General features: G+C 54.2%; 2 protein-coding genes across 3 annotated transcripts in view; one reads left to right on the forward strand and one right to left on the reverse strand.

Annotated features, from left to right (window-relative positions):
* The window catches only part of RBM8A (RNA binding motif protein 8A), a 13,074-nt gene extending 11,896 nt beyond the window's left edge, over positions 1-1,178 (forward strand). The window contains exon 6 of the mRNA XM_075907795.1: positions 797-1,178. Within this exon, the coding sequence (XP_075763910.1) occupies positions 797-842 (46 nt within the window). The 3' untranslated portion in view covers positions 843-1,178. The remainder of the gene's footprint in view (positions 1-796) is intronic.
* Positions 882-18,907, reverse strand: LOC102454259 (gonadotropin-releasing hormone II receptor-like). Of its 2 annotated transcripts, none has more exons than XM_075907792.1 (4): positions 18,547-18,907; positions 5,132-6,647; positions 4,537-4,741; positions 882-3,709 (listed from the first exon to the last, which is right to left on the reverse strand). In XM_075907792.1, exons 2-4 carry the CDS (start codon positions 5,705-5,707, stop codon positions 3,213-3,215), a joined length of 1,278 nt encoding a protein of 425 aa, XP_075763907.1. In that variant the 5' UTR covers positions 5,708-6,647; positions 18,547-18,907; the 3' UTR covers positions 882-3,212. The 2 variants fall into 2 exon arrangements, with proteins under 2 accessions (XP_075763907.1, XP_075763906.1); XM_075907791.1 differs by having other exon boundaries at positions 4,501-4,741.
* Positions 18,908-22,445: the final 3,538 nt, after the last annotated feature.

Genomic DNA, 22,445 nt, shown 5'->3' on the forward strand with positions numbered 1-22,445 from the left:
CCTTCGAAATAACCCTTAAACCTAATTTTTTAAGGAGTAAGGGTTATTTTGAAGGAAGCGTTTCTTTTCAAAATAACCCCGCGTGGATTGCGTTTGTTTTCTCGAAAGACGCTATTTCGGAAAAGCGGCCAGCCGCAATTATGCAAATGAAGCGCGGGAAATTCAAATCTGCGCTTCGTTTGCCATTTAGCTTGTCTGCATTTGCATTCCTCTCTCGAAGGAGGAATGCAATGTAGACATACCCTAGGAGACACCTGTGGTAACACGATGCTGTGCGGAGCTCTTTTGTGTTTTAGAGCACTGACGTTTCTGCTGAGAGGTACCACTGAAATGAAAGCCTGACTACATGAAACGTTTCAGAGCAGGAATGTTAAGCTTGGGCTCCGTTTCCAGTGGGCCCTGAATAGTTCTTACCAATTGGGAATTTTGTTGGGTTGTATTCGTCAGTGGTCTGAGCAGGAGGCTGGCAACCGAGATCTTACTAGTCTGGGCTCAGCCATTGACACGTGAATTTGGGCAAGTCATTGAAGGGCTCTGTGACTCAGTTTCTGCGAAATGGGGACCTGTTTCACCTACCTTTAATGAAGCACACTGAGAGCGTTGCATGAGCGATAAGTGAATATTTTCTTGTTGCTCTGCATTATTAAACACCTGCCTGCCTCCACTCCAAAGCTAGCTGCATTTCTTTGGCAAGGAACATAGCCCTAAATAGCACATAGAAGTTGCCGAGGGCTTTCAGATCTTCAGAGATGTCAGCTCAGACTAGCGTATATATGTCTCTGTCTGTCTCTTCCAGGAGCGGGCGTAGGCGCAGCAGGAGTCCGGATAGGAGACGACGCTGATCTCACATTTCTCCATTTCCTTTTGGCGATTCCTAGATGTAAATTCTTGCTGTACAGCTCTGGAACCAGGAAGTCTCTTGTAGGCTGACTCCTGGCTCTATCTCTTTCTGGGTTTTTAATTGTGCTGCATTTGAACCTATATGTTTTTGGACAGCTCTTGATTTGTGTTTAGGACTTTTAATCTCCTTTTGGCCTCAGATCCCTCACACGAGAGAAGTCATCCACGTGTATTGAATGGTTTTGGCATGAGTGATGCTGTAAAGGAATCTCATTTTGAAGGAGAAATGTTACCCATAAATATTGAATAAAAATCCGCTTTTTATTTTTATTTTAAAAGCTGCCTTCTGTTGACATCTGTCTGTATCTGTTAGGGAGACTGTATTCCAGTGGATGGGACCGCAGATGTCTGGGTTTCATTCTCAAGCAGAGTTTAATCTTTGTCCAGCCTATGGGTAGAGCATAAGGTTTTAGATTTTAACCGATGAATTCCCCCAGTGCAATCAAAATTGGTGTGTATCCGGCAGATGCTGAAAATGGTTTTCATTATTGTCTGCACCCTTTGCCCGGTGCCGTTTGGGCAAGTGATGTCCCTGTTCCCTAGCTTATTTCTTGGGCCTTGTCTACACAGAGCAGTAACACAGCTGACGAGGAGTGCGATTTCCAAGGCATGCTAACACGCTCTGCCTTCATTGCTGTTGATCCTGCTGGTGTGCATGAAAGGTTTCCTGGTGTGCTTTAGCTTAGTGCCATTTGAATCTGTGCTTTGTGCATCTACAGAGAGAGCCCTGAAAAACCTACCAGAGCGCAAAAGTTGCTAAAAATATCCCTTCAAAAATGAAAAAGAGTAGCCCATGCAGCATCCTATCACTATAATAGCTACAGAGCTTCAATGTATTTCTTTTCACAGCCCTCCTAGAATGACTATTCTTACCCTTGTACAGGGGTTGCCCATATTGTGACAGAGCCAGGACTTGAAGCCAGGTGTCCTGGTTGCTAGCCTGGTGCCCTAACCACTAGGCCAGCTTGCCTGCTGGGGGCAAATAGTTTATTTTCTATTATGGCAGCCCATCAGTTTCTTGCTGCATTAGACATAAGGAAGGGAAAAGGCCACAGCTGCAGCGCCGGGGTGTCCACACTGCAAGCCCTGTGCTCACGGGGCTTGGGCTGCAGGGCTATAACATTGCAGTGTGGACATACCATTAGTGACAGAGATGGGTCTAGTCCTGTCAGCCTGCTCTGACCCCTAGATCACACTGACTGACGGGAGTTCTCAGGTGGGCAGACCCCTAATCAGGACCCAGGTATTTTTGCTGGGGGGACAGGAGGCTTTCTGCACTCAGAGAGCAAAAGGTGTATTTGCTGGGGGGAAGGGCATCATGGAAGTGCAAACCTGGGGCTCCCCTCTAGAGAACAGGCACCCCAGTTCCTTCCTGCATGTTTGAATGGAGAGGTGGATCTGGAAAATGAATACTCCCTAGCTCTTCAGTAAGTCTCAAAGCACTTTCCACGGGTTAGGTTTAGGGAGGTAAAGGAGTAGTTTGGCTGCTCCCATTCCCCGCCTCCCTTGCTGCCTCGGTATCAGAGGCAGCAAGGAGGGAGGGGAGCAGGTGCTGGGAGGAGCTGGCTTAAAAGCTGGGTCCCCACAGCACTGTCTCTGTGGTGCCACCTGCTCTCGTCTCTGCCTCAGGGCTGCTGCTGGCTGGGCAGGCAGTCCAGCTCGGTCCTGGCTTGCACTGGGTCCAGGATCAAATCCCGCTGTGGCCCTGCAATTTAAAAGGCAGTAGGAGCCGGGCAGCCTGCTCCCTGGCTCCTACTACCTTTTAAACTGCAGCGCTGCCGCAAGGTTTGGTCCCGGACCCAGTGCCAGCCGGGACTGAGCCGGCCACCTATCAACTAATGGAATCGTCAAAATTTCTATCGACCACTCGGTTAGTAAATTAACCACATTTTAACATCCCTAGTTAGGATCCTTCTCCCCATTTCACAGGTGGAGAAATGGAGGTATGCAGAGGGCAAAATGACCTCATGCAGCAGCAGAGGTGAGGCTAGACGCCAGATCTCCTGAGTCAGGGCTCTGCCTGCTGGGCCACACTGCCAGCAGACTTCGCTGTGACTTTTCTGAGCAGCCGAGGCCCATGGCAGCCCCCTCTCTGCATCCACCTCCACCCATCCCAGCTGGGCAGCCTGGCCCAGCTCGGAAGCGAGGAACTGATGGGCACAAAGGGAGGGGACCCAGGAAAGGTCACCGTCTGAGAAAATAATCTGGGTTTATTGGTGGGTGCTTGAGTGCAGGAACAACCCCCATAGCCCCTCCTGGGCTCTCCCATTTGCTGGGAAGCAGAGGTGAATCCAGGCCTGGCAACGGTCCACTCATATGAAACTCTCCACCGTCTTCCTCCTGCACAGCTCACACCTCCCAGCAGGCAGGCCCATGTGAGCGGTCACCTCCAGTTCATACTTGCCCGAGCCCCCCTCGTCCTCCCCAGCTCTCCTGATGGGCACAGCGGTGGTGGAGGCCCGGAAGGAGCCAATCAGGGTGGAGCCGGCGTCCTGCTCCTTCCTGCGGTGGGAGCATGGGCAGGCGCGCCGGATCTCCCGCCGGAAGTGCATGGTGAAGAGTCCGTAGATGAGGGGGTCCAGGCAGGTGTTGAAGAGGCCGAAGAGGAAGAGGATGTGACTGAGGGAGGGAGGCACCTTCTTCCGGCTCAGCATCTCCGGGGAGAACCAGTACCAGAGGCCCAGGAGGTAGTAGGGCGTCCAGCATAGGACGAAGGTGAGCACGATAACGATGGACATCTTCAGCGTGCGCATCCTGGCCCGCGGGATGTTGTTGTAGGAGCGGCGGAGGTGGACCTCCTGCGAGGAGGCTGCGGGGCAGAGGGAGTGGGGGGAAGAACGAGAGAATAAGAAGTGGGGAGGGAGAGAACACAGGGAGGGAAAATCTGGGGGGAGGAGGAGAGCGCTCATAAGAGGGAGAGCAGGGGCATGAAGTAACCCGGAGCAGAGCGAGGTGGAGGATGAAATGGGGCAATTCCGTGAAAGAGGGAAAAAGTGAGGGTCCCCCGTCCCATGCCCCCAAGCCAGTGAGGAGCTGACAGCCCCCTGGAGCTGCAGAAATGGGCAGGGTGGACAGCAGCTGGGGACTGGTTCAGGGCTGCCGGCTGCTTGGGTTAATGGGCAGCAGGTGGTGTCCGGTGAAGTCCTTGTGTCCCGCATGTGGCACCAAGCGAGTGTGGGGGGGGACATGCCAGGGGTGTTCTCTGGAGCTGAGGGCTGGGATTAGTTTTTCCTTGGAGAGAGGAAGAGGAGGAAGGATGGGTGGATGGATAGGTAGCACAACCAAGAGAGGAGGAGAGAGACGTTGGGGGGAGAAAGTGACGGAAAGAGGAAGGAAAATGAGTGGGTGAGAAACTGGGGAGAGAGGTGAGAAGCGAGACTCCTGGTTGGCAGAAAGGAAGAAAGAGCAAGCGATCGAGGGGAGACAGGAAAAAAAAGGAAGGAGAAAAAAGGTTGAGGAGAGGAGGCGGCAGAGAGAAATGCATGTGCTCCCATACACGTGTGTGCACACGCATGCACATACACACATGTACTCCCACATACGTGTGCTCACCCCCCATACAGACCCCAGTGAGCTGGGGGGTTCATGCAGGCTGGTAACCTGTGGACAGGGCGGCAGGAGGCTGGCCGGGCTCACCGCAAGCTCTCTTCATCTTGCCCGAGATCTCGATGAGGATGCGGGAGTAGCACAGCACCATGATGAGCAGCGGCAGCAGGAATAGGCAGGAGAAGGTGAACATGTTGTAGAGGGTCTCCTGCCAGTGGGCGTGGAAGCTGCCCACGGTGGCGCACTGGATGAAGTAGATGGGCTGGGAACGGCTCACGGTGTGGAAGACAAACATCTGGAAGAGACCCCCCCCCCACCCAGGAGAAAGTCAGATCTTGGCACCCCCACCGGAGCGACGCACTCGCCTGTCGGCCTCATGCGCCTGCCCCTTACACCAGTGTCCCTGCCGGTATGGGCCCAAGGCTGGTGCACTGGGCCATCGATCTATGCCATCCCCAGTCCATACTGCATCTGGTAGCTGGTCCATCCAGTCTGATATCCCTGTGTCCCGCCCATACTACACCATCCCATCTAGGGCCCCCGCACCACAGTGCAGCCGAGGCTTCTGCCTAGACTGGACCCTGGCTCTACCAGCCCTTGCAAAAGGGAGCTGTGCTATCCGGTGCCTACCCAGGGGCCTATTCCAAGGTGCTTCCCTACCTGCGCCGTTGCCGTGGCGACCTACCTGAGGTAGTGCCAGCAGCACGCTCAGGGCCCAGGCCCCGCACAGCATGGCCTTGTTCTTCTTCTTGGCGTCGCCCATGCTCAGTGGGTGCAAGATGGCCGCCTGGCGGTCCAGGCTGATCACCACGGTGATGAAGGCGGAGGCGTACATGGCCACCAGCTTGAGGAACATGAGGGCTCGGCAGGCCAGGTCACCCGCGTACCACTGCACTGTGATATTCCAGGCCGCGTCCAAGGGCATCACCACAAAGGTCACCAACAGGTCGGCCGTGGCCAGGTTGACAATGAGGATGCGGATGTGTGGCCTCTTGCGGTACTTCTGGGTGACGGTCCACAGCACGGCGATGTTGAAGCAGGCTGAGGAGAGGAAGAGGACCAAGGTGATGGCCACTCGGACTTTGGCAGCGGTGGAGAACGTGGGCAGCAGGAACACCTCCTCGCTAGGCAAGCTAGTGTTGGCTCCGTCACCAGACGAGACCTCCAGCTCTTCCCAGGGCTGCCCACGGGTCTGGTTGCCCGCAGTGGGCGACTCTGGCTCGAACAGCTCGCCCACCTTCCTGCGGAAAGTGGCGTTCATATCGGAGGCTTGGGCATTCCCACCCGGAATCTGCACAGCAGCCTTAGGGAGACGTGCGCGGCTGGGCTCCAGGGTGCCAAATCCGGCTTGCCCCCAGGAAGCCCCACTCCTCCTAGCCTGGGGCAGGGTTCGGAGACCCTGAGCATGTTTTGCTGCTTGGGTGGAGGCTCCGCTCAACTGGAGCGGCCCAACTTCTCTGGATTTCACACGAAACCCCTGGCCCAGGGAGCTTTATTTCTTCTTCACGGAGCGGCCGCTAACTCCTTCCTGGCTTGTGGCGCTGAGGCTCCTCGGGGGACAGATAGAGGAAGAGTTGGGGGTCGACTCTCACTTCTCAAGTTCTGCCTGGACGGGCTGGCAGGAAACGTGGCTCCCGTCTGCTTGCCCAGGGTTCCGCTCACCCCAGATGTGGCCCAGATTGTGAGTAGGCACCCCTGGATCTCTGACCAGCCAATCGGGATTGGTTCTGAGGACGTAATGATTCTATCTTGCGTCTCATTGGCCAGCTCAATGGAGCGGGCGTCACCTCCTCAATGGGGAGAATTGCTCCTATTGTCGAGTTTGGCTCTTAGGGGGCAAATCCGGTGCTGGGCTGGGTGGAAGTTTCATACGGAGCCTCCCGACTCTTCTGCGCCAGGACTCCAAAAGCGCTTTCCTTTGGGGGGTGCAAATGACGCGTTAACCCTTGGGGAAATCTGACCAGCCGCCAGGGCTGACAGCCAACAGCAAAGATACTGCCTCTCGCATGGGATCAGTGTCCTCCCGGGTGGATTCCCGTGGGCGAGTTCCAGCCCACCCTGGCGCGGTGCGGAGCAGTGTGTAGACACAGCTGTACAGGGCGAGCTGTGCTTTACATGGTGTGCGTCAACATCTTGCTCCCGCCCCTGGGGCTTGGCAGAACAGCTGGCAGCCCGGAGAGCTGGCCTTTGTTCCCAGATCTCTGTGAAGGAGCCAGAAGAGGCAAGAGTTAGAGCGTGACTGTTTTCCTACCCGCCACCAGGGGGCGAAAGACGGGCCCAGTCCCCCAAGCCCATTTAATTGTGCCCTTGTGCCTGTCCTGGGGGCCAGTTTACAGCCCTAGCTTGACTCACTGGCGTCAACACTCCCCTTGCTGAGTCAGCGTCTGAGCACCCCCGGGCAGCGCTCTCCGGGACGCAGGGCTCTGGAACTGACGCTAGTGGCAGCTGGTGGCGACTTTGGAGAGGTGGGAACTGGTCTGCGATCGGTATCACCTGGACTGAGCCGGATCGGATTAGCCCTCCTGTGGGTCCGGAGCTATTAGATGTGGTGGGACCCCTGGATACGGGCCTTTTCCCTCGCTTAAAACAAAGTTGCTATGTCTATGCTACGGGTTTTCTCGGCAAAAAATATGCTGATGAGGACTCATTTGCATGAGTCATGGTCTCATTTGCATATTTTCTGCGGATCCATTTTTGCGCAAAAGCAAGCCGTGTGGACGTCGTCTTTTTGCGCAAACCCCCCTTTTTCCACAAGATCCTTACGCCCCCAACCTTGCAGAAAAAGTTTTTTTTCCCACAAAAACAAAATGTCCACACAGCTTGTTTTTGCAGAAAAACCCCAGCGCAAAAATGGATTGGCAGAACATATGCAAATGAGCCCATGACTCATGCAAATGAGCCCCTCATTAGCATATTTTTTGCCAAGACAACTTGTAACGTAGACATAGCCAGTGATCGCACTTACGGCATCCAGGCTAGTAACACTGGACTCAGCTTGGCTTTGAGTGAGCACAAAGCCCTTCTGTGGTTCCAGTTCAGTCTTAAGCACGGAGAATCCTGTTAATTCAAAATAGCCGTTGCCTGGCCTTAGAACAGCTGTCAGGTTAGTTCTTTCTGAGAAGGAGTTGGGGTGCAGGTGAGGGGGAGGGATGCAGGCTCAGGGGGGAGGTGGAGTTTGGTGCAGCAGGGGATTCTGACCTGGAGCAGGGGATTGGGATGCAGGCGAGGGGGAGGGGGAGGAGGAGGGGTGCGGGCTCAGGGTAGTGGGAGTTTGGTGCAGCAGGGGATTCTGACCTGGGGCAGGGGCTTGGGGTGCAGGAGAGAGGGAGGGATGCAGGTTTGGGGAGGGAGGATTTGCTGCAGCAGGGGATTCTGACCTGGAGCAGGGGGTTGGGGTGCAGGTAAGGGGAAAGGAATTTGGTGCAGCAGAAGATTGACCTGGGGAAGGGAGTTGGGGTGCAGGTGAGGGGGAGGGGTGTGGGCTCTGGCAAGGACCTGGTACAGGGTACTGGGGTGCAGGAGAGAGGGGAGAGTGTGGGCTTTGGCAGGGAGTTTGGTGCTGTGAGGGATTTTGACCTGGCGCATGGGGTTGGATACGGGTGAGGGGGACGGGTGTGGGCTCTGGCAGGGGCCTGGGGCAGGGAGTGGGGTACAGGAGGGGATGTGAGGTGCAGGCTCTGCCCAAGAGACACTTAGCACAGGCAGCTTGCAGCAGGGTTAAGGCCGGTGGCCTCCACGCCACTCCTGGTAGCAGCTAGAACATCTCTGTGGCCCCTGGCACGGGGAAAGGTTCCATGTGTTGCCCCGCCCTTAGCGCCGTCTCCACAGCTCCCTTTGACTGTGAACTAGCCAATGGGAGCTATAGGGGGGCGGGGATTTGTGCCCGGGGACAATTCACAGGGACACGCGGTCTCCTCCCCCCTGGGGGCACGTAGGGATATTCCAGCTGCCCGCCTGAGCCCTGCTGTGCGGCCGGACGCGTAGCGACGCAGAGATCCTGGGTCAGACAGTCAATGGCGACTGATGAGCTGGTGAACACGGGTAGGCAGGGGTTTATTTTTGCAGGGCCCTTTAGCTGCAGCCCTTAATGCCCCTGCGTTAAGCCAGCCCTGGCTAGAAGGGCAAAAGGCTCCGGAGCGGTTTTCGGGCCTGTTCCCTAAGGATCCCTCATCTGACGGCTGAGCAGTCACTGGCCACCGCAGGCTGCCCTGTGATCTAGCGGTGCCATCGCTCCAGCAGCCCTCGGAGTCGTGGGAGGGTGATACGCGAGGTCAAGCTAGCCAGGGACAGGTGCCAGCCGTTAGTCTCTGGCTGTTGCTGGCTCCTGTGGCAAGGACCCCTCTTTCCTGGACCACTGCTTGGGCCGGCAGCTTGCCCCCTTCTCCAGGGGCTGGGATTGCAGCCGGTTTCTGGGGTAGAGAGCCCAGCTACTCCTTCCGGGACTCCCTCCCCTGCTGTTCCTGCTCTCAAGCTCTTAGGGCTTGCTCCCAAACTCTTGCTCCGTCTCCCCTCTATCTGCCAACCGGGGAGGCTTTTCAAGGCCTCCACCAGGCCTAAAGTGGAGTCAGCTGGCCCCAATCTGCCTGGGCCAGCTCCCTACCTGCCTCTTCTAATTGTCCTGCCTCCCTCCACTGCTATTGAGCAAGCCTTTGATGCCTGTCTGGCTGGTTTCTCTCACTCTGCAGCAGCCCTCTGGCCTGACCCTGCCACACTCCTTAATTATTGCCCCCTTCTGGGGAACTTTGGTGGCTCCCCCCAGATTCTCACTCGGTGCCCATCCACGGCTCCCCATGCCTGCCAGCAGCACCTCCCACGTCTCCTCCCCCATCCCCGGCTGCAGCAGTTCCCCGTGGTGCACGCCCTAGCCGTGGGCAGCAGCTGGGCAAAGCACTGCATGGGAAGGCTGCCCACACGGACCCGGGGCTGCTCTAGCCGTGCATGCAAGAGCACGGGACAAAGCTGGTCCATGGGGCTTGCCGGCTCTCTCCCCCTGAGCTGGGGTCGATCTGAGTCCAAGGGGGCGGGGCCCAGCCCCTGGTGCAAGCTCCGTGCATGCCAGCCTGCTTCCACGCACGTCCCTCTTCGCCCGTCACAGCCACCTCGCCCTGACCCCTTCCCAGCCCCTTTATTTTTAGCTCCGCTGCTAGGTGGATGCGCCGGCGACTGATTTATTAGCTGCTGGCAGGGAAGACTAAAGCGGAGCCAGGGATAAGAGGCAAGGGGGCTGGCGCTCTTTCCAGCAGCCCGGACAAAGGAATGCAATGGCCTTCCAGGGATCTGCCGCAGAGACCTGCCCCGTGTTTTCATGGCTGAGATGGGGCCAGGCGGTTTCCCTGCAGAATCCCCTGGGAGCCAGGGCCAGTTATGGGGCATGTGGGCAGGGAGCGATTCTCAGGGACAGGTCCTTCTGGGTGATGCTGGAATAGAGCGTGTGTCGGGGGGGAAGATATTTCTGTTGTTCCCACCCTGCAACATTTAGTTGGGCAGCTCCGTCCTCTCGGGAACTATGTGACCACGGACCTGCCCACAGCTGGGTCAGTGGACTGCCTGGCAGTTCACCTCCCCTGCTTTCTCTGCTGCACACCTCCTGCAGCCCCTCTTAATGCATTGCCATCAAACTGGTGCAGCAAGCCAGCCAGAGGGGTAACCGGAGGGGTGCACTTTGCTCCCAGCCCTGCTGAGACCAGCTCCCCTGCAGCCTTGTAGACACAGTGCGAGGGCATTTTGAATGGGGCTGGAGCCAGGGGTCAGAGCTAGTTATGGGGGCTGGAAATTGCATAAGGGGAAGTGGGTGGCCGGGGTTAATAACCATTACCCCCAGCTCTTTTCCTCCATGGCTCTCACAGCTTTTGACAAAGGAGGTCTGGATTATTATCCTCCTTTTCCACAAGGGGAAACTGAGGCATGGAGAAGGAAATGACTTGTCCCGAGGTCACCCACCAAGCCAGTGGATTAAACGAGGTCCCCTGAGTCTGCAGTCTGGTGCTTGTGGGGAAAATCCAATAACTCCAATTGTGTCTAAAGGGGGGACTGTGCAAAAATCAAAACTCTCTAAAGAAAACTGCTGTAAGGGTTAAAAAGTTTTCCAGGCCTCTCTTCCTGTAACAGAGAGAATCAAATTAACTCTAATCAAAGACCCTTACAAATGACTATCTCAAATTCATGGATACTCCTAGTCTGTCACAAATTATCATGTAAACTCTTATCTTTGTCACAGTTTGCCTTGTAGACTTCTCCACTCAAGTTCTCATGTGGCTTTGTGTACTGTAAAAACTTACTTCTAGCACTCCTGGGGTGAACAGAAGTCTCAGAGTACTTCTGCTGAGACTTTGATATGTTAAAGAAGAACAATCCACAACTGAACTGTCTAAGCATACTGTATAAAGATTCCCTGAATCTGTGTGTCAGGGCTGCTTCACTCTTGGAAGTGACAGCCTGCATGCATGCATCATAAAGTTTTCTCTTCTAGGTTTCTTTCCTGCCTCACTGATTTGACCTCCGGCCTCGGACCCTTCTGGGGTCTCTGTACCCCAGGGGAGCGAGATTTCCCCCTCAATTTGGTGTCAGGAGTGGGATCGCAGCCGCACCAGTGCTGTCAGTGTCACTGCACAGCTGCTGAAAGCAAGGGCGGTTTCCCCCGGCACATAAGGAGTGTGAGTGAAGCTGACAGTTTGTGTGGACTCCCACACTATCCTTGGAGAGGGTAGTGCTGCTGGACGCCTGTACTATCCTTGGGGAGGGTAGTACTGTTGGGCTCCTGTGCTGTCCTTGGACAAGACAGTGCTAACATGGATAAGATTGCTCTCTCAAGTCTGTCTCCTACTGAGGGGAAAGGTTTCTCACAGCCTGGGACTCCCTTGTCTCAGATGATCAGTCAGCTAGGTATTGCCTGCAGGTTTAAAACTAAGGAGACTTAAGGAATTATTGAGCATTTGGAATGGCTATACTCAGGGGAATTCCCAGAATACATGACAATTAGAACTTTGACTTACAAAAGCTTGCTTATCTTAGAGTTTTCCTCGAGGAAAAACATCCTAACCAGATGGAATATTGGTGTCTCTGGGAGGATGTGGCAGTAAAAAAAAGAATCAGAGCATTATGGCTAGCCAAAAAGGAATTCTATTGAATAGCTGCAGCAAGAATTGGCTACTCTAAAGAAACAGCTTGATTCCCCAGATGTGCCATCTGCACCCCCACCCGCTTTGGACCCTTGTCAGCTGAACATTCTTTCCTGTTATCTCCCTTTTCTCTTGTAAACCTTATGGGACCTGACTTGTTGTGTAAATTGGGTGCAAACCTTCTCTGTAGAGAGGAAGGGATATTTGTTGACCTTTCCCCCTATCAGACCCCAAAATTTGATGGCATTACTACTCTCAGAGGAATCTGATGAGACCTCAGGACATACACCCCTCCTGGACCTCTCAGATGTCCCAGAGACATTGTGGGCAGCCCATGTGAATGAAGTGGGGTTGCTAGCCTCTGCAACACCAGTGCAAACAACATACAGACACAACAAGCCTTTCCCAAGGGTACCCCTGTATCTATTGGCTAGGGAGGCACAAGAGGGCATTAAGCCTGTAATCTCTCCCTCCTTAAACAAGGGATACATGTTTATACAACTTCACCATGTAATACACCTATACTACCTGTGAAAAAGCAAATCTATAGATTTGTAGAAGACTTAAGAGCCATTAATAAGTTTGTAATCCCTAGATTTCCAGTAGTACCTAACCTGGTTTTCTGTAATAGATTTATGTTCTGCCTATTTTTCTATTCCAGTGCATAAGAATTCCCAATTTCTCTTTGCCTTTTCCTTTCAGGGTCATCAATTAACCTGGACATGTTTTTGTAAAGTTATTGTAAAAGCCCTACTTTGTTTTCTCAGGTTTTTAAAAAAACTGACCTTAATTCTCTCTCTCTTCCCTGCAGTTCTGTGTTAGTTCAGTATGTTGATGATGTGCTAATTGCTAGTAAAACTAAGGAAAGATGTAAAACTGATACCTCATATGTGTTAAAGTGTCTTGCTAATAAGGGTCACAAGGCTTCCAAAGCCAAATTGCAGTTTGTAAAACAAAGAGTTCAGTACTTAAGGACATTTACTTTCAGGAGATGGCCGCCAGTTAACACCTGAGCGAATCTCACATGGTTTTTCCATTCCTCACCCTTTCACCAAAGTCAGGTACACAAATTTCTGGGTACTGCAAGATATTGCAGACAATGGATTCCTAACTTTTCTGAACTCACCAAACCCCTTACTATTCTATTCTTAATCTTAGCTCCTGACCCAGTGACCTGGTCCCCAGAATGTGAATCTGCTTTCCTTTCCCTTAAAACTCTTCTCTCACAGCCACCTGTTCTAGGCTTACCTAAATATAGCAAGCCTTTTACTCTGTTTTGTCATAAACAGGATGGAATTGCAGCTGGAGTTCTCTGTCAGCTCCTTGGGCCCACACCTCGTCCAGTAGCTTATTTTTCTGCAACACTGGACTCAGTAGCCCGTGGGTTCCCACTTTGTCTGAGGGCAGTTGCAGCTGCTGCTGAATTACTTTAAAAAGGCCCAACCTGTCATATTAGGCCACAGCATTATCTTACAGGTCCCTCATGCTGTCTCTGCTCTCTTACAGCGACACCGCACTCAGCACCTATCTGTTCAGAGACAAACCCTGTATGAGAATGTTATCCTCTCTTTCCCAAATGTGGTAATTCAAAGATGTAATGTACTTAACCCAGCTACTTTTTCTCCTTTACCCTCTAATGGTAAAGCACATACCCATAACTGTGAAGAATTGCTTGAGCACTGTGTAAAACCTCCCCAAAAATTTGTCTGATCAACTGCTGGAAAATGCAGATCTTGTATTGTATACTGATGGCTCATGTAAAAGAAATTCAGTTGGTAAACTAAAGGCTGGATATGCAGTGGTCTCAGATAATAATGTTTTAGAGGTTCTTTTCTCTTCCAGGAATCAAAATCAGCTCAGGCTGCTGAGCTCATCGCTTTAATTCGTGCTTGCCTTTTAGCTTCCGGACAGTCTGCTGCCATTTATACTGACCCAAAGTATGCTTTCTCTGTCTGTCATGCCACAGGACAAATTTGGAAACAACAAGGTTTCCTTACCTCTTCTGGCTCTGCTATCTCTCATGGTCCCCTTATCTCCCAACTCCTTGATGCTATTCAGCTACCCACATCCCTCTCTATTACCCATTGCCCGGCCCACACAGGTGCCACTGATCCTGTTTCTCTGGGTAATGGGAATGCTGATGCAGCAGCCAGACATGCGGCAGCACATGGACCTCTGGCTCCCTTTCAGATTCTGGTCTCTCTTTCCCTCCCTGTTTCTTTGCAGGACCTGATAGAACTACAGCAAGCTGCTCAACCTGCAGAGAAAAACCTTTGGGAGAAAGCAGGCTGCTCCTTATCCCCAGCTGGGATAATGGTTGCACCTGATGGCTGCCCAGTCGCCCCAAAAATCTCTCACACGGCAGCTTGCTCAGGTGTCTCATCAAATGACACACATGAGCAAAAGGGGGGTGGCCTCACAAATCCCAAAACAATGGTACGCCCCAGGCGTGCACCTAGAAGCTGTCTAATTCATATCTAATTCATGTGTGATTTGTAAGCAGTTTAATGTTGCAGGAGGCCCACAGTCTAGCAGCCACACAGAAAAAAAAAACCTAGACATAAAATGACGGTTAGAAGAGCTTGCATCTGCAGGTAAAGGAAGCCCTCCCAGTACCTACTGATGTACCGTGCCACAACATCCAACCAGGCGACTACGTGTTCGTGAAGGAACATCGCAGAAAGAATTCCCTGACAGCCCGGTGGGAAGGACCGTTCCAATTGCTGTTCATCACCCACACAGCAGTAAAGGTGAAGGAGGGCCCCTCGTGGATCCACGCAAGTCATGTATGCCGAACTGCAGATCCAACAGAGCTGATTGACCCCGTCACCCAGGACCCCTCCCTGGAGGAATCACCTGAGGACGAGGTTCAGCGGACCGAGGTGGCACTCTCAAACCAGACTGTTACCAAACCGGCCTCCACCAGGAGCTTCGAGGTACAACCTGAGAGGTAGGACTGTGCCAGAAAAGACCTACAGGTGAGCCTGGTGCCCCATAGCTCTCACAAAGGGGAATCCATTCCAGTATTGAGTGAACTAAGAGACTACGAAATCTCGAAGAGTGCCTGCAGAGGCAAGCCAAACAATACTAACTGATTAAGTTTAGTTAAAAGACTGCTTTGCTAGTTGCTAGATAATTACTATATTATTATTATTATTATCCTTTCTACTTTAGAAATTTAAGATACTATACTAGGATGAGGATTGTTTTCCTTCTTTTAGTAGTCAGAATAGCCTTAGTATATAACTTTCCCCACCCTTTTTGGGAAGCCCTGCAAAAGGTTGTGTCCCTCACCAATACAAGTGACTGTTGGATATGTGAACAGCTTATAATAGGCTCTGAAGGCCTTTTACCATTACAGTTTATCCCAACTCCTGCCTCCCTGTGGACCAGACCCCTAAAATTCAGATTTACTGGTAGTCAGTACTCTACAGGAGAGCGGGAGTGGGTAAATGCCCAGAATGATAACACTGTGCCAAAAGTACATAGTCATGGGGGGGAACAGGCAGATTTGGCATAAAAATCTAATTGCCTCAGAGATTCCCCTTACTCAAGCATTACATCCATCAGGGAATGCTTCCCTTATGTTTCCCTTATGTTTTAAAAGCAATATTGGCACTGGTAAAGATCTGGGGGTGAATGGGCAGTGGATCATTTACCCAACTGATAAAGAAAACCTCCCTCTAAGATAAGAATTCATCCCAGCAAAAGAAAAATACCTAAGAATGTCTAGAATAACTTTGAGTAATACTCCAATAGGAGTATTAAAGGGGGGAATTGTGGGGAAAATCCAATAACTCCAATTGTGTCTAAAGGGGGGACTGTGCAAAAATCAAAACTCTCTAAAGAAAACTGCTGTAAGGGTTAAAAAGTTTTCCAGGCCTCTCTTCCTGTAACAGAGAGAATCAAATTAACTCTAATCAAAGACCCTTACAAATGACTATCTCAAATTCATGGATACTCCTAGTCTGTCACAAATTATCATGTAAACTCTTATCTTTGTCACAGTTTGCCTTGTAGACTTCTCCACTCAAGTTCTCATGTGGCTTTGTGTACTGTAAAAACTTACTTCTAGCACTCCTGGGGTGAACAGAAGTCTCAGAGTACTTCTGCTGAGACTTTGATATGTTAAAGAAGAACAATCCACAACTGAACTGTCTAAGCATACTGTATAAAGATTCCCTGAATCTGTGTGTCAGGGCTGCTTCACTCTTGGAAGTGACAGCCTGCATGCATGCATCATAAAGTTTTCTCTTCTAGGTTTCTTTCCTGCCTCACTGATTTGACCTCCGGCCTCGGACCCTTCTGGGGTCTCTGTACCCCAGGGGAGCGAGATTTCCCCCTCATGCTCTATCTGCTAGGTTACACTGCCCCATGGGGTGAGGAAGTAAACTAGAACCCCATCACCCTCTCAGCTTGTAAATTGCATTCGCACTGACTTACTGACGTGCTTCTTAGACCTGGCTTGCCTGATTGCGCTGGTTTTACTACAGTGGTTCCTGAAACCAGTGCAGGCTGCTGCCTGGAAGCCCTTCGGCAATTTGACGTCGTTGGCTGCTGCTTTGTGCCATACACACGGAAGGGGTGAGGAGGAATGGAAAAGCCACCACGAGAACTAGCAGCTTCTGAATCCAGCTGCCCACTCCCGCCAGGGGCATGTGGCCTGTCGGCGCTAGACTTGATCCAATAGCCAAGGACGCTGAGCCTCAGCTCGAGGCCCGATTCCAGAGCTAGAGACCCAGGGCTTGGTTTGCCGTCGTGGCCCCGTGCCTCCCGCAGTGTTAAACACCCATGCCCACCAGGCTGGAAACGCTGTCCTTGGCACAGTGGAGACAGCAGCATTTTTACCATTACCTCCCACGGGTGCATGTGGCAGCGGAAAGCCGGTCACATTATGAGCAGTGGTCTGTCCTCGGCGTCTTACATCTGCAAAGACGAGGGGTTGTGGGAAAGACGAGCTGTGTTGCTCTAACCCCTAGGCCTCACCTGCCTTCCTTAAGGATGCAGCTCCGCCCACCTAGTTCCTGCCTCCCCTTTGTCTCCCCTCGTGTTCAGAAGGAGGAATCACCATGGACTCCTTGCTCAGGATCATCCTGCGTTTCCTGGATTTTTGTACTTTGGAGGGGGCAGCTCCCGAGCCTCCTAACTGGGATTTGGTTCTCATGGGAGCTCCCCAGGTAGCAGCCGGGACACAGGGAGCAGCAGGGTGAGTGTTCGTCTCCATCCTCTGAGCAGTTACAGACCTAACACTGAGCACCTTCCCTGTCCCCAGCCATTGAATAGCTCTGGAAGTCCTGTACTATTGAAGGGGAGGTAGTGTTGCCTAGTGGATTGTGCTGTAGCTGAGGAATTGAAAGATGTGTATTCCAGGCCTGACTATTCTAGTGACCTTGGGTAAATCACGTCCCCTGTCCGTGCCTCAGTTTCCCTTAGCTATATAGACAGCAAGCACTTGGGGGCAGATGCTGCCTCACCATCTGCATACGTACAGCTCCAAGCACCGTGGGCCCAGACTTTGCTTTGTGGGCTCTAGCTGCTGCTCCAATACAAATAATAGCAACCAGGGACTTTAAGCTGCTCACTAGTTACAAACTTGCCCGCATCTTCTCTTTGGTTCTTGGCGTTGGCTTGTGCCTTGGAGCCCAGTAGGGCTGCCAAGTATTTCAACTCCAAAGGGTATTGGGGGCTGTTTGTTTGTTTTTAACTAATACATGGTGCATTTCTTGACTCATTCGCTCGGGGGGAGTAGAACATGACAGCTGGCAAGCCCGGCTTTCTCAGCCCTGGACAAACGTCTCCTCCTGCACCTGGCCTGCTCTGAACCTCCTGATGCTTTTCAGAGTGGGGGGACTCGCAAGCTCTAAGGGAGGGGAGTGAGAGCCAGAGGATTAGAACAAGTGGGGCTGGGCGTCATGACTCCTGGGTTCTCGGCCCTGCCCTGGGGGTGGGGTTAGAGAGGGATGATTTTGCCCTGGCTCCTTCAGGCTGCTTGCTGGGCTATTGTGGCTCTTCAGGAGGGGAGCCCCGTTCCCCATTTCCTGGGGGCGGGGCTTCCCTGAGAATGAGGGAAACTGGGGGGGGGGGACATGCCCCAGGCCCCCCTCTCTGCTGGAGGATGAGGGCACCAGCTGCAAAGAAAGGAAACGATTCAGCAGCCAGGCAGCCCAGCCATCCGCAGAAGGAGGGTCACCTTTTAACTCCCTCCTCTCCTGCAGCATCCCCCCCTTGTCTCTCCCCTCCCCACCCAGGCCTAGCTCTAGCCCTGTGAGTCACACCAGCCCTGATCCGATACCGGGACCCAGCCCTGCTGCCCCCTCCACCGCCCCCCCCCATCTGTTGTATGGGGGGAGGTCGGACTAATGAGCCCCGTGGGCCTGCCTGGCCTTGGAATGGATAACGCTGAGTCCATTAACCCCGTCCTGTCTCCTGCCCCACCGGGGGTCCCTCCGAGAGCGGACGGCAGGGTCTTTGCCGGAAAGGCCTCTGCACCCCGGTCCCAGAATCGTCCCTGGCCCCCTGCATCCTCACGGCTGCTCACGAACCCCCAACTCGGGGGCTAGTCGCTCTCAGAAGCCCTAGGGGCCGAGTCTGCACCGCCAGGCATCTGCACAGCTCCTCACAGGAGTGGGGGGGGGGCTAGCCTGGCCCGGCCTCCCCTGCTGTAGCCATGTCAGTGAAGGCCCAGGTGGGGGAACCAGAGGGGCCAGTCCCTGGTCCCGTTCGCAAAGAGCCACCCCACTGGGGCTCGGCCAGACCCACAGCCTCGGCCTGGGACAGCTGGTCCTAAATTCCACCACCACGGGCCTCAGGATCCTGCCCCATCCCGGGCCTCGGCTCCCCCCCCCGACCCTCGCTCTGGGCGCCGAGAGAAAGGGATCTCGCCAATCAGAGGCGCCGCTCACCTCTAACCGCCCCCCCCCCCCCGGCGGCTCGGCCCGATCCGTTCCCCCCCCCCCCCCCGCGCGGGCGGGGCTGCCCTTACCATCCCTGCAGCAAGAGCCTTCAGGACGCGCGCTCCCGGGCGCCGCGGCTCCCGCTGCTCCGCGCGGCCGGACCGCCTGCTCCTGGGCGGCTCATCGCCCGCGCCTCGCGCTCCTGGAGGTCACTGCAGCGCCGCCCCGCCCGCTGGAGCCGCAGCTCAGTCCCAGGGGCCGGCGCGAAGTTCCAGGGACTGGAGGCCGAGCGGGGGCTCTTGATCTCGGGGCCGGCCGGGCTCTGCCCTCCGGCTGCGCCTGGCGAGTCTGGAGCTCCGGCGCCGGAGGAATCCCCAGGCGGGACCCGCTTCGCGCTCGGCAAGAGGCGCCCAGGTGGCTTCGTCCCCCGGCGACCGCCCCGCGGCGTGTGAGCGGTAAAGGAGAGGGAGTTCATCAGAGCATCTACGTCAGGCTCTAAGCGAACCTCCAGGGACCCGCAGGCGGTGCTGTGACTCAGGAGAGGGGGAGGGGGGGGGATGCGAGGTAAGTCCCTTCCCCCTTCGGTGCCTCAGTTTCCCACCTGTCAAATGGAGATCACGCCACGGCCCTCCTGTGTAAAGACACATTCTAGAGAAGGGCTCGCGTCTCCTTTTCTGCAGCAGCCACTTTGTCCTGGTTGTTAACATTTGGGCTTTCCCCCCCTTAAATCCCCAGCCCCCGGAGTCATGTGATGGTGTGAGACTGCGCTCCCTGCACATTGGCTACCAAATAAACGTGCTCTGGGAGTTGCAGGGGTCCCTCAGTGCTCCCAACCCAGAAGGTGAATTTAAAAAGAGAGAGAGAGAGAGAGAGAGAGATGCCTCTTGATGATGCTTCTGAGTAATAAGACCATAAGAAGAACATAAGAACGGCCGTACTGGGTCAGACCAAAGGTCCATCTAGCCCAGTATCCTGTCTACCGACAGTGGCCAGCACCAGGTGCCCCAGAGGGGATGGACTGAAGACAATGATCAAGCGATTTGTCTCCTGCCATCCCTCTCCAACCTCTGACAAACAGGCCAGGGACACCTTTTCTATCCCCTGACTAATTGCCTTTTATGGCCCTAACCTCCATGAAATTATTTAGCTTCTCTTTAAACTCTGTTCTAGTTCTAGCCTTCACAGCCTCCTCTGGCAAGGAGTTCCACAGGTTGGCTACGTGCTGTGTGAAGAACTTTCTTTTATTAGTTTTAAACCTGCTACCCATTAATTTCATTTGGTGTCCTCTAGTTTTTCTATTATGGGAACTAATAAATAACTTTTCTTTATTCACCCTGTCCACACCACTCATGATTTTATAGACCTCTCTCATATTCCCCCCTCCTGCTTCACCTGGCTGGAAAACCTTCCCTAGCAATTCCTGCACTGAGCCTGGGATGTCTGCCTGAGCCAGAGCATGTCTAAGGAGAGGCCCAGGCGTGATTTAAAGAGGTGCCGTGATGGAGAATCCACCACATCCCTTCGTGGGTGGTCAGACGTGCTGGGATTAACTCCCCCTGTGATCTCATCACCCTTCACGAAGCTGGCTGACTAGCATTACCTCCCTTGTCCACAGGGGGAAACTGAGGCAGGCAGCCCTGCCTGTGTGGTTATATGGCAGAGCTCCCTGCCTTATATGCCAAGCTACACTACTTCAACTAGAACCCTCCCTCCCCATCATGGCTGGTTTAGGCCCCAGGGTGGAGCTGCTGGGGGAGTGTCTCTGGGCTGGGAGGAAGGGGCATTGGCAGAGCTGGGGCAGGCAGGGAGCCTGTTGGGGACCCCAAGGCAATAGCAGTCTGGGCCAGAGCATCTGTCCCCTGGAAATGCTCGAACCCACCACTGGCAGCAGGGCCAGATTTGCATCTTCTGAGCCCCTGGACACAGCGTTTTCAGTGCTGCCCCCCAACAGCTGACTAGGGGCTGTGGGTGCAGGTGGGGGGCAGTCAGGGCTTGGGGGTGGAGTGAGGGGATTCAGGGCTTCTCCCTTCTAGGAGCGCCGGGACTCAAGGCTTCAACTGTGCAAAATGGGGGTGACGTACTCTCCTTCCTACAGCACAGCAAAGTGTTGACTTCGATGTAGTGACCCCCAGGCCCTCCCCTGTTCATTATGGAAACAGCCCCCCCGATAAGCCAGGGCCAGCCTGGCAGCCGGTCTCCCTGGGCAAGCAGCCCCCAGACGCAGGGAAGCACCTATCTCTGTCCTCTGTGTCAGTCTCTGCCCCGAACCAATTAATTCTGGGTCAGGTCATTTGTATGGAACCGCTCCCCACCTTGCGTCCTGTCCCGGGCTGGAGCCCAGCTGTTCATAATGAGGGTTTAAATCCCCTCCCCCAGCGGCATCCACACTGGGCTACAGGCCAGAGCCAACACCGCGAGTTGGGGAGGGGTGTGTGTGTGTGGCTGTTAAGCTGTATGGAGGAGCAGAAATGTCAATATGCCCAATCTTTCTCCACCCCTCCCCTCTCCCCTTGCCATGGCCAGCTTAGAGCAAGCCAGAGCCAGCCCACTAGCAGCAAACTTCATGACCTATGGGAAAGCTCTGAGCCCATCGATGCCCCAAGACTTTGGGAAACTCGTTAGCAAGTAAAGTCCTTTCTGCTGCTGCCCAGCTGCAGTCTGTGCAGCGCTCCTTGTGGCCATGGCTGGGGGTTACACACAAGGGGGGGGGGCACCATGGCAGAACAAAATTGGAGCTGCAAACCAAGGTTCCCTCTACTCTTTTCCATCGATGTGCGGAATATTTTGGTGTGCACCAAAGCGCATGAGAATGTGCACCACTGCACAAGCTGTGGGTGCTCTGCTAATCAGCTGGGCGGCATTTGACTCTCCCCTGCGTGGCCGCACAGCTAGGGACCACTGATGCAAACAATAGGGTTGCATTGAAACCAGACACGGTGTTCGGGATCAGCAACCTCAGTCAGAGCCTCCAGACGGCAGCGTGAGTCAAAGAGGGCGGAATGGTGCGGCTGAAGCTGGAGGCCGTAGATCAGGCCTTATTGGACATGCAGGGAGGGGAGGGGTGGAGAAAGATTTCAGCCGTTATACGTGGGTGGGTTTTCCTCCCCGTTCCCATCCAAATCATTTCCTGATCATGCAAAGAGACAGTCAGGGCTTTCTGTAGGAGCCCCAGGTGACCAATACCACTCAATACTGACATTTGGGCAGCACTATCCATTCCAAAGGGCTTGGTGGACACTGAAATGCAGCCACCTCTGGGGTGGAATGCTGCAGCTGTTTAACAGTGGCCCAGCCGCACTGCCCAGGGATCACACCCCCCAGTGCTGAAATGCAGCCACCTCTGGGGTGGAATGCTGCAGCTGTTTAACAGTGGCCCAGCCGCACTGCCCAGGGATCACACCCCCCAGTGCTGACATGCAGCCACCTCTGGGGTGGAATGCTGCAGCTGTTAACAGTGGCACAGCCACACTGCCCAAGAATCACTCCCCCCTCCACCCCCCCGGGAAGTGGGACAAAGATGCTGGCTCAGCAGTCGGGGGAGGGAGGAGGCGGGGGAGTGAAAGCAGCATGCCAGAGGAGTTGTGCATTAAGGAGCTGCCTTGCAGGCACAGATGAGGCATGAGAGGCCCTGCTCCATCTGTATCTCGTACTGCAGGTCTCCTGCCAGGAGCGGAGGGCTGGATCCATGGGGCTGGAGAGTTTGTTTTCTGGGGCACCGCACCGTTCAGTCCCCCTCTCCCCCGCCTGGGTTGCTGCGGTGTGTGGCAGAGGAGACGCACACACTGCGCTCTCCCCAAAGGCAGATGTTTGGAGGCAACGTCCGCAGGCTAGCTATGCCAGGGGAGATACGCGCTTAGGGAACCCACATGGTTCAGGGCCCAAATGGGATGCTTGCCTGGGTGAGGCAGGGCTTGCTTCTTCTCCCCAGCTGGACAGCTGTGTACCACAGGCCATGTGCACTTTCAGCCTGCCTCGGACACTGGACAGC

The sequence above is a fragment of the Pelodiscus sinensis genome, chromosome 24 (assembly GCF_049634645.1).
Source record: "Pelodiscus sinensis isolate JC-2024 chromosome 24, ASM4963464v1, whole genome shotgun sequence".
NCBI classification, from domain to species: Eukaryota; Metazoa; Chordata; order Testudines; family Trionychidae; genus Pelodiscus; species Pelodiscus sinensis.